The sequence below is a fragment of the Magnolia sinica genome, chromosome 10 (assembly GCF_029962835.1).
Source record: "Magnolia sinica isolate HGM2019 chromosome 10, MsV1, whole genome shotgun sequence".
NCBI classification, from domain to species: domain Eukaryota; kingdom Viridiplantae; phylum Streptophyta; class Magnoliopsida; order Magnoliales; family Magnoliaceae; genus Magnolia; species Magnolia sinica.
The window spans coordinates 29,776,479-29,788,869 of record NC_080582.1 but is presented as its reverse complement, the minus strand read 5'-3'; the positions used below and the strand labels follow the sequence as shown (position 1 = coordinate 29,788,869).

General features: G+C 39.0%; 1 protein-coding gene across 1 annotated transcript; it reads left to right on the top strand.

Moving 5' to 3' along the window:
• The first annotated feature begins 281 nt into the window (after positions 1 to 281).
• On the top strand, positions 282 to 10,996 carry LOC131258257 (GCN5-related N-acetyltransferase 5, chloroplastic). Its single transcript, XM_058259444.1, has 2 exons — positions 282 to 1,134; positions 10,466 to 10,996. Exons 1-2 carry the CDS (start codon positions 473 to 475, stop codon positions 10,716 to 10,718), a joined length of 915 nt encoding a protein of 304 aa, XP_058115427.1. The 5' UTR covers positions 282 to 472; the 3' UTR covers positions 10,719 to 10,996.
• Positions 10,997 to 12,391: the final 1,395 nt, after the last annotated feature.

The following is a 12,391-nucleotide window of genomic DNA, read 5'->3' as shown; positions in this document are numbered from 1 at the left end:
CATGCTGGCACATATATAGCGTGTACATGAACTTTCTTTTACACACGTGTGAGATTAGCAAAGCTCTACCTTTGTAGAAAATAAAAGAAATCATTTTGACCATGGTTGGCTTTGGACAAACAAATTTAGTCCAAAGACCGATCTTCCCGTTTCCGTCCACGCAAGTGGGCCATCTCTCTAACACGTCTAATGCGAAGCGCGAATAGCCGCGCACAGAACCCCTTTCGTATAGTAGTCTGAGGATTTGGATATAAGGCATTCCAAATCCAAACTAACAAGTAACAACATTCTATTCCTTTCTCTCAATCTTTCCATTTGAATCTCAACCGTCGAATGAGATCATTCCCATTTTCTCGCTTATGTTTGTCATGACATTCATGGTCAGGAACCTCTCTCTCTCTCTCTCTCTCTCTAAGATTTCCATCTATCTAAACTGAAGAAAAACCTCTCTCAAAAACCCAAGTTTCAATCCATGGCTACAACAACAACAACCCCACTCTCTCTTCCCTTCTCTTCTTTGGACTCTTCTCAGCCATCCTTCCTACCCAAAACAACCCACCATTCCTTCCTCACCCCCAACAAACCTCTCTCACTATCTTACACCCCCTCCTTTCCTTCTTATCCTGCGCCCACCCTCTCCAAATTCCACCTCTTGAAATCACACCACTCCTCCTACCATTCTTCCTCGTCCTACTCATTACCCAATAATCCACTTCCGACAGGCCTATTCCTAAGCCCCGATGACATCGAGAAGAAGGGAGTCCTAGAAAGATTCGAATACTTTCAACGTCTCCCTCTCGGATCACTGACCATTCGATCAATGGGAGACAGAAACGTCGAGGCGACAATTGGGTTGCTTGCGAATTCTTTCGCAGAGTCCATGTCGGTTCCGTCTCGGCTTGTGGCGTTTTTGACGTTCTTGGTGAAGCAGTATGTGACAGAGAGGAGGGCTCTGCTGCCACACGCGGTGATGCTCATCGGGTTCTATAAAGGAGAGGATGGGACGGAGGAGTTGGCGGGGACGGTGGAGATCTCTTTCAATGCCCGGGGTGCAAATGCGTCTTCTCCGACGCCGGTCCCACCTAGAGATTTTCCCTATATATGTAACATGGCGGTCAAGGAGACGCTTCGAAGGTATGACTGTTGGCTTTCAGGAGATGTTTTCTATTCTTCTTTTTGCTTTCTTCCTTTTAGGGCCTGTTTGGATGCCTGTAAGTTGGGTAAGTGGGAAGTGACTTACAGGGAAGTCACTTACAGGTGGTGTTTGGGGGAGAAAAATCACCTGTAAGTAACTTACAACCTGTAAGTCACTTACAGGTAAATCTACCAAAAAACTGCATGGGGATGGGGGTGGGAAGTCACTTCCCTGTAAGTCACTTACAGGCTCAACGGTCAGATTTTTAAAAAGAGGGGAAGAGGGAGAAACACACCAACCCACCAACCACCATTATAGCCATGAAGCTCCAGCCATTGAAAACGGCAATCTCTCTCCATCTCTGCAATCTCTCCCCCTCCCTCTCTGCAATCTCTCTCCGTCTCTGCAATCTCTCGCTACAGTTACCGACTTCCGTCTCTTCTCCTCCTAAAATGGTAGGTTTCATCGACCCATTTTTTTCTCCTTTGAAAACGGAAGGGATCACGTGCTGAGTAATCCGTAAAATCTGTGGGATCCATCATGATATATGTATTTGATCCACACTGTCCATCCAATTTAATACTTAATTTTAAGTCATGATCCTAAAAATTAGCTATATCCAAAGATCAAGTGGACCACAACATAAGAAATAGTGTGAATTGAGTGTGTACCGTTGAAAATTTTTGGGGGGCCACAGAAGTTATGGATCAAGATGATTTTTATTTTTATTTTTCCCTTCATCTAGGCGTTCGTGACTTATGAACATGTTGGATGACAACTAAAGATCTCTATGGGAACTAGAAAGGTTTCAACGATCCAATCAGTATTTCCACTTCCTGTAGTATGGCCCACTTGAGCTTTGGATATTCTTAAATTTATGGCTCAATGTCTACATCTAGATGAAAAAATGGATGGACGGATTGGATAAACCGTATACATTTACAATGGGCCCAACTGAATTTACTTAGTATACTTAGTATAAACAAAAGTATAGCAGCAACTAAGTACGCAGTCTGATTGCGTTACTGGTAACACGGTAGTGGGTGTTACCCCTGCCGTGGGCCCACCTTGATGATGTGTTATATATCCATTCCGCCAAACTGTTTCTCCATCCGGGATTTTAGGCCTACCTTGCTTGTGTTGCCAGGTTTTTCACGGAGGAAGAAATGACATGTTAAAATATGCTGCAGTTTCTCCATCAGGGATATTAGGCCCACCTTGCTTGACATTTTTAGATGGTTTAGATTTTCTAGTTTGCATGGACTGCGGGGCATTTCCATTCATAGTAGAAGCCCATTGAGATTTGATTGGTGGGACGTATGCTTACAGTGTAAGTTTTCATTGGCCAACCACAACGGTTTTCATTGGACCAGTGGCCTGGATCAGAAAACCATGAATCCATCATGTATCTGGTACATAAATCCTATTTATTCTTATGGCCCTTGCAACCAAGGCCATTGTTCAAATGGACCCACTATGGATGGACCATGTCCCAATTCTTCACTTGATCATTAATAACTGTTCAACTGCAAATATCCACGGTACATTTGATTCTTGATTTCTATAACTGGAGTCATGGTTCAACAATCTAGATGAATAGGCCGCAGTAGGTCTGACCATGGATAGCATTTCTTCAGTTTAACGCGGGCCATTGATGTACACTTTGGAATAAGTCCTATTCAAAGGAATGAATGGTTGGAGAGGATGATTCCCAAGTGAAAAGTTTTAAATGTAATTTCTATAGTTAAAGAAGACATTGGTAATGTAATTTAATTAGTAGATTTTCTATTAATGTTTTTAAGTTTATTCTCAATGCTTAAATTGAGTTATTACTCCATATTATAGATATTTTGAATTCGTGGGCCCACTTTTATAGCACACTTGATGATTGGTTTAGCTTAATAATTATCTCAAATATTCATCTTGATGGGCTTAACAAAATAACATATTTGATCCCATGTTTTTTTTATATGATTATAACATTTTAGAATGATTCCCCAATCTAAGATTTGCTCGATTTGAATATTCAGCTTTCTACCTGTAAGTAACTTACAGGTCATCCAAACAGAAAAACTAACTTACCTGTAAGTGACTTACAACTTACATCCAAACAGGTTACCTGGAAGTAACTTTCACCTGTAAGTGACTTACAAGTAAGTCACTTACAACTTAAAAGAACTTATAGGCATCCAAACAGGCCCTTAGAAATTGTGATTATTGCATCTGTTTGGGATCTGTTTATTGTTTTGTTTGGATAGTCTATTTTATGCTTCTTGGGAAGAAGTAGAATGTTAACCATACTCGCTGACACCCTGTACACATTTACAAGATCCTCACCGCTCATCAGGCGGGCCGTGCTGTGGATGTGCCTTGGTCTAAAATTCAAGCCAGTTGGACAATCCTAGCTGCTAGATTTGAGCATTTGATTTCTTCACCTGTTTGTTGGTGGTTAGGATCATCACACCCCCCTGATTTCTTGGGTGGGGCACATTTGCTGTTGATCACAAAATTGTTCATATGTGAGTTGGTAAAATCTCACATTAACGATATTAAACAATGAATTTCCCATGGTCTAAGTTTCCAAATTTTGTATGAAAAGTTAGCTGTAGAAGGGCTAATTCCCATTGAGATGTTGAATATACGGATGCTACAGATTCTATACACATTCGACACACATGATTGGAGCCCAAACATTGTCCACAATGTAAGAGTATGTTTCAAAGACGCAAAAATCAAATTTGTATTGGTTGTGTTGGCCGGCCATATCGACATGACCAAAGACACATTAGGAGTGTGTCCATCTCATGTGCATTCACAGGCATATCAGCTCAGGCACACCCATGAAACATCAGTCTCTCTCTCTCTCTCTCTCTCTCTCTCTCTCTCTCTCTCTCTCTCTCTCTCTCTGTAAGAGTATGTTTCAAAGACGCAAAAATCAAATTTGTATTGGTTGTGTTGGCCGGCCATATCGGCATGACCAAAGACACATTAGGGGTGTGTCATCTCATATGCATTCACAGGCATATCAGCTCAGGCACACCCATGTTTTAGGTGAAGAAATATCAGTCTCTCTCTCTCTCTCTCTCTCTCTCTCTCTCTCTCTCTCATATTGAGGTTGGATGGAGGATGAACTGAGACATTCAACTAGATCTATGCCTAATTTGAAAGCCTAGGTCATTCGACAAATTAAAGCTGAGTAGACCATTTTGGGAAAAATCTAAAAGATGCGTAAACGATTTTTTTTTTTCCCTTTCTTCTTGCCTTTTCTTTTATTCTTTTCTTGTTTCTTTTTTAATTTTCAACCTCATGGGCCTTAATCCATCATATTCTGCTTGACTGTTCGACATTGATTTTCTAGCTTTTCACAGTTTAACCTACTACTTTTTTTAATTAAATTGCAAATGATGCAATTTGTTGCTCATAGTTTTATATATATATATATATTGGATATTTTCTTAAATTTTCATTAGGGAAGGGGTGGTTGAATGATGTTATTGGATATTGAATGACGATTTTCAACCTAAATGTACTTATGTATTGGATCAATCTTACATATTTTGTTTTCTTTTTTGTATTTTAAAACTTTTTTTTTCCTTACTGGTCTTGCAGTTTTTTCTTTATTAATTGATCCTATGATTCAATGTACATGTATATGTATGTCTTTTGTATGATAACATATATATGATCTGTTTCTGTATTAAAACATATATTTATTATATATTTTACTTCTCTTTTTTCCTTTGTGGTTTCTTTTTTTCATTGTAAACTTATCATATGTATCATTTTTTTTTGTTAGATAACATTTATAAAGTCTGTTTATGCATTAGAGCATGTATTTGTTGAAATTGTTTTAGCTTCTTTTTGCTGTTTTTGGTGTTCTCTATTTCATTTCTTTTCATGGTTTATAGTTCCAAGAATACAAAGCTCATTCTTTGGCAGTTCAGACTGACAGATTATCATTCTTACTGAAGACTTGTCTGATTGCACATGTCAAAACATAAATGAGCGATTGATTTTTTATGTTTCTCATATTTTCCTTTTTATGATATATTTCTATGTCTTCTGGTTAAAAAGGTCCATGCCGGTATGGTCCAATACACCTAATTATATTGTTCTCGATTAGCCATTGTCCTCCAATACACAAATGAACGGTAAATTATCCATTGATTGTTTGTTACTATGTGATGTCAATCATGGGTTGTGGGATTTTCACTAACCATCGGGTCATCTGAGCTGTTGGATCTGAAAGCTGACATTGTTGTCACCACCCTCCTACCTGCAATGCCGGATCACAGATCCCATAGTTTTTTATGCAATCTCCAGTCCTTACGTGGTCTGATCAATGAAAATCAACCATATCCTCTTGCTGCTAAAGTCCATGCTACTGCTTTCACTTGCCAACTATTGTTTCCAATAGCAAAACCCACATTGCCTTGTCAATTAGCACCTCTCCCCCCTTTTAAAAGCATTAAATACAGCTTGAAAGGGTGCTCACACCCTTTACTTTCCACCATCCCACCAGAGACTATATTCTTGCCAATACTGTCATCAAACCAAATAGTGCAAAAGCTTAGGTCCTGGCATTCATGTAGTTCGAAAGAGAGCATGATGAAACCATCAATCATCCTCTACCAACTTTGGCAGACTAGTTGCAACTCCTTAAAGTACCAAAATCCTAGCCTCGTGATTACCATAAACTTTGTCACTTGCACAGGACATTCCACCTTCTTCTTGGGTTAGAAGTGAATAAATCCTAGTTTCTCCCTCGTAGGCATTCTGCAGATTATCCACCTTCTTCTTGGGTTAGAAGTGAATCAATCCTAGTTTCTCCCTCGTAAGCATTCTGCAGATTATCTTTGTATTGATGTCCTTCCACCAAGGGAACCTCCACATCATGTTGGCACACCTGACAATCAGTGTTACCTGGACACTTCTACTTTCTGTGGTTTTTCCATGGTGACACTCGGGAACACTTGGACACTCCTGGATGTGACATGCCACTTCAAAATCTGTACTGTTTATGTTTCAACTTTATCTTCATTTTGTTCATTGACATTATCTTTTATCTTTCCATACGGAATTGTTTCATGATTTTATTTTATTTTTTTTTTTTATTTTTTTTTAGACAATAACAATTTGAGCCAAATAATACAAAAAAAAAAAAAAAAACCAAGAAAACCAGAAGATACGAACAAAAGACCCATTGGAAATCTGACCAACAAACAGGAAATTGATCAGATCCTAAAATTTTCGCTGGTGCTGACAGGAAATTGTTTCATGATGCTAACATGTTTTAGAAAATTTTGGTGCTACAAGCTTCACCTTCACGTTGGGTATCTTTTTGTGCTTGAAAGCTTTCTTACCTTAATAAGCTAGATCATCTACTTGCTAATCCCTGTTGATCTTTCTCCAATAATCGTTGGATATGGAGTTCGTTATTATTATTGGGTGGTCACTATTGGATATGCATACTCTAGGGAGGATTTCTCCATCAACAGTTTCTTGGTTTCAGTGCTGGTTTTCAGATCCTTTGGCATGCAAATTATCCTATATGATGTGGTTGTTAATCCCCCATCCTTTTATTGATTACTAAAGGGAATTGACATCTCCTTTAGTTGTGTCCTTCACAGGCATCTTTGTGTTAAGATGCTAAGATGCAAATCTTTATGGGTGAAACAAGTTCCTATTCAAAATGAATGAATGCAACTCTCTCAACCATGTTACCTAGAAAGATGGCATGGTTGCCAAGTGTTGGTGTTTGATTGTGTTTTGCATGGGGAACTCCAAAAATCTGGACAAAGAGACATTAATGGACACTTTTCAAAAAAAGAAAAAGACAAAGAAAAAGAAGTAAAAGTAAAAAATGAGACATTGTTGTACACACACACACACACATTTCGATAAATAAATTAATTGATAAATACAAAAAGACTGAAAAAATAGAGAAATAAAATCCAGAAGGAAATTTAAAATAACTATTGACATAGTTCCAATCAAGTTTAACTAGCATAAGTTTAAACTAACAAATAATGAATAAATAAAAAAATGAAGTTCACACATTAACCATTTCAAGAAATAATATCACAGATAAGAAATACAATGAACACTTACTTTTCGTTAAAATTTTAGAAAATCACAGTAAAACCCCAAAAAGAAAAACGACTTGTTATGTGGGCAGTTGTACCCAGTGATTTAAATATCAGTATCGATGCACATATTGCACCCTTGGGATATTAAAACATATCGACATTGCATTGGAAATATCGCATGTTTCAGGCAATGTGTCACTGAAAATTATAGATTCTTTCAATAGAACTTCTGGAAATGTTGAAAGAGACATGATTACACACTTGGAAGTAAAAAAATCACAAAAAAAAAAAAGTATGCCCAACAAGTTTCCTTTGTATACGGTCCTAAACTGTGTTGTTTGATAGAATTGATTTGATTATATCTAATATAATTCATAAATCATACAATACAAGTATAACAATGTATCCACAACCTCCCCCCCCCCCAAATAAAATAAAAAAAAAACGGGAGAAATTTTTATTTTTATTTTTTTGGTGATTTTCTATTAGAATTTCTGGTAGGGTAATGTATTGCAATGTACCGCCACCAATACATGTCGCAATGTATCACAATGTTTTGCATGTATTGACGATGCGGGAGAATTTTATGAAGGGTTTTTGGCAAAATATCGTAATGTACATTGTGATATTTTGTGTGATATAGGGGAATTTAATAACTCTTGTATTTGTATCGGTAACATACGATATCAATAATATTGGCAGCTGATACTATTGATAATTAAATCACTGGTTGTACCTATACTAAATAGAAGCTAATACTACCTTGAGTATGTGTGGCAGTCCCCGTGAGTGGTTTCTTTGACACCAAGAGAGTGGATGCAAGCTTGAGGGTGAGAAGTGCGAGATCTTCTCTTTAAAAAAAGTTTATGAATTACATAATAAAGAAAAAGAAATGCAATGAAAAGAAAACTTTACAGAGTATATTTCTGGACACCTCACACTATGAACTGTCCAACATGTGGCACTTTTTGATGCCATCACTAGCATACTTTGAACAAACTTTGAAGCATTGCGTCATGTTGAGGAGTGTTCAAGTGCATTTTTCCAGGTTGTTGTTCTGAAAAAAGCACTTGGACACACAGACATATCCAACAGTTGTGGTCTTAAAGAATGATGTGCAAACTTGGGTTAATCCAGGTATCACGATTTTGATAATTAATAAAAGGAAATTAGATTGATGAACTAGGTTAATAGGAAACATCAGGAAAAAAGATTCTCTTCCTATATGAAATGACTACTTTTGAAGCCGCATAACCTGGAAGAGCTTGCAGTCAGAACGACAGGAGGATGAGCAATATAGCAAGTACAAGATAAGAATGAGGTGTCTGCAGGTCACAATGAGGTTGCTTTGCTCTATAGTGAAGACATCCAACATGAGGAAAACATACCTGAAAACCATGATTAGTTTCCCTGATTTGCCATAGCTGCAAGCAGAGGGATGAATCCATCATATGTTGTTGGCACAGCCATTGCATAGGAGGCACAATTAATTATGATAATCATATATAGTCCTTTATTTATTTATTTATTTATTTTTCTGGGTTATAATTAAACTCAGTAGCTGTATGTATTCAAAACTGTATTTATTCTTTACATATTTGAGAAATCTCATTGAACATATGCCATTTGCAGAGAGGAGATTATGTGGCCTACATGACTTTAGAACAATGAATCAAATCTAGTTCACCCCCCATAACCACACACACACACACACAGTTTTGAATGAACACCATGGGAACATATGTATGAACACCATGGGACTATTTTGCTGGCATTAAAAGTTGAATAGAAATCCAACAGTGTGATGTTAGGAGCTTGTAATCAATGGATGTAGCCTGTTGAATCGCCAGTATTTATGTCTAGTCTGCACCTCCACAACGAGATAAAAATGATCAGTGGGGTTCTCTTGAATGTATTGATCTAACTTCATTATATTAAGCATACAAACCCTTGGTTTCCATGTCATACATTCAAGTAATCTGCTGAATGTAGTGTCGGCTGTCACCAATGCATGGACTACTTTTCAATCATACAGATAACTAACTTTTGAATTAGAAGCATTTGACCTTCATCATCATCATCTAAGCCCTATCCCAACTAATTGGGGTCATGGTTTTGAGTAGAGCTGTACACAAGCCAAGCTAGCTCGAAAAGCTCGCTCGACTTGGCTCGATCTAGCTCGGTTTGACTCGGCTTAAACGGCGACTCGAGGTGAGCCAAGCTTCATATGACTTAACTCGTTTGAAAACGAGTCGGGGTCGAGCAGAGTGAAGCGTGACTCATCTCGGCTCGAAGCTCTACTCCAATCTTGGTTAGCTCAAGCACAGCTCAACTCAATATATATATATATATATATATATATATATATATATATATATATATATATATAAAGAACAATCATTGTATTATTAATACTGAATTCATTTACATCCTCTAATATCCCTTAATTCTAAGTGCTTGATCAACTCTCCCCCCTTCCTCTCTCTCTCTCCTCCCCACTTGGCCACTCGCTCGAGCTCGACTCAGCGTCTCAGCCGCACCCACCAAACTCACTCTCTATCTCTCTCTATCTCTCTCTCTCAACAACAACAACAACAAGGTACCTCTAAATCCAATCTTTGATTGATTGATTGATTTATTTATGTAATTGTTTGAAAATAGGAAAACCCCAAATCCCAAAATTGATATTTGGGGTTTTGAATCTTTGATTTGCAAATTGAAAGGTTTGGAGGTTGGGTTGGGGTTGGGAGCTCGAATGGTAAGCTCGAGGGCGAGCTCGAGCTCGAGCTCGAAGAGAGCACATATGAGTCAAGCCAAGCTCCAACTGTAAGCTCGAGGAGAGCACGGATGAGTCAAGCCAATCTTGGCCCACCTCAACTCGACTAGGCTCGATGTACACCCTAGTTTTGAGACCTTGTACAAGTCCCATGCAAGATGCAACTTGTCCGAGTTGACTCGGACTTGGTTGGACCTGTTCCGGTCTGACACCACGAGTGACCCCCAATTTGGCCAAGTCTGGCCAATTCATCCCCAATTCAGTGGGTCCTGACTGGACTGGAGACTAGATGAGTCTGTCCGAGTCGCTGTCTTTTGACCATGGCTGGGGTCATCTACACGAATGCTGTTCCGCCATTCCATTCCATCAAGAACCATATCCTCAGTTAAATCATAGGTAATCAAGTCATTAACCTTTGACCTTGATGAGGCTTTTTTGAAGTGTTTCTTTCTTTTACTTGTTTAGGAGAGGTATTGGTTGGAATCTTCTCAAGGCGTCGGAGCAACTGATATCTGAAATGACGACTTCCAGAGATGTATACCTGCACTGCAGAATGATTGACAAAGGCCCACTCCAGATGTATATCAAGGCAGATTACAAAATAGTTAAAACAGACAGTCTCTTAACTCTGTTAAAATTCCAGCGGCGCAAGCATTTGATGCACAAGACGCTACCCGAGTCAGATGACCAGTCATATAACTGGGATTCTGATAATTAAACCACTCCATTGGTTTGCCGATACCAGGCAGAGGCCATCCACTGAAGTCCGAGAGCAAGTCCCGGCAGATTTTAGAAGGTACAAGCAACTACTCACTTTGATTTATGTAACAATAATTGCATTTGTTATTTTGAATGGGTACCACTCGTGTTGGGTAGCCAATGTATTGATATTGTTGTATGCATAAATGTTGTGAAATTTCTGTAACATACAAAGATTGTCATTCTTTTTTTCTTCTCACTTTCAATACATGATTTGTTTCTGGTCTTCTTGAATAATGACTAATGTTGTTAATGTTGGTTTTCTGTCAATGACTGACCTCATGCTTTTCTACACTAAACCAGAGCCCTCGTGAGGATATTTGTGTGAAGAGCTTTAATTAGGCTGAAATCAGACCAGTCTGCTCATCAAGTGGGTCAGTTTTTACAAGGGAAACGAATTGTTAGAATAGTGACGTAGGACAACTAATCACTTACTTTAAAAGCTTGAATTGATTGAGCGTGGTGAATCAATCTATTTATCTATAGCCCAGGCCTACATCCCATGGGTTAGGTACTCGGCTGAACCCTCTTATGGGCCCCACATCACATGGGTTTTTGCCTCACACAAGCCACCCGCCTCTGCTCTGATACCACTTTGATGTAGGATAACTAACCACTTGTTCTCAAAGTTCGAACTGATAAAGTGTAGTGAATCAATTCCTTTATCTCATAACCCTAGCCCCACATCCTATGGGTTAGGTCCTCGGCCGAACACCCTCATGGGCTCATTTCACATGGGTTTCTCCTCACATGGGCCACTCACCCCGAGTGTGCTCCTGCATCTCACAGGCTACCTTACTCGAGCCCAGTGCGAAAATGCTCTTTCATTAAATATATTAGCCAATTTTATGCACTTGTGGCCAACCAGATAATAAGGTTAGCTTGATTCCTAGCTAAGGATGCTTGCGATGGTAACATGCCTAATATGGTATATGCGTGCTAGGCTTTTCCAAGGTATTCAATAACTGTAACTGTGGCCGTAACAGCCAGCCCTATGGCCGATATAGGCCATGATGGTCGTTAATGATTACGGCCTTATAATAGTCAACAGCAGCCACACCCCCCCCCCCGAAAGAAACTGTATCAACCGCTTATCAAACCATTTTGGGCTTGCCAGTCCATTACGGCGTCATTACGGGCCATCGGAAAAAGCACTGCATTAGTGCAGCAAATCCAATGTGGATGGGTTGGTAGGTGCAGCAAATCCAGTGTGGATGGCTTGGGGCCTACCAACCTTGATTTCGTAGGATCCTTTACCCAAACAACCGCTACAGGCTCAGCAAATGTTGAACATGAGAGTCTTAAGCAAAAAAGAAATAATTCCATTTTAATAAAAAATGTTTTCCAAATTCATGGATTTGTAATTTGATTTTCAAAAAGAGGACATTGGAGCAAATCCAAGAATTTAAAATGTTCATGGATTTACCAAATTCACATCCTCATGTACCTGGTCCCAAGCAGGGTCCATAAAGATTCACTGCGATTGATTTTTGAGTGATGGTCTATCCGCATGATGGCTAATACAACACTTCGGCTCACTACATGTTTGATGCATGCACTATGAGAAGTGTACTTTACTGAATGTAGCAGCACTTGTACCCAGCTGGACACTGAGTCGGGATGAGTTTTTGG

Bases quoted from the DNA above. Each gene is read 5' to 3' on its own strand.
- LOC131258257 (XM_058259444.1), top strand. From the start codon at position 473: ATGGCTACAACAACAACAACCCCACTCTCTCTTCCCTTCTCTTCTTTG. The intron at 1,135-10,465 runs GTATGACTGTTG...TTACTTGTTTAG, and splicing joins GTCAAGGAGACGCTTCGAAG to GAGAGGTATTGGTTGGAATC.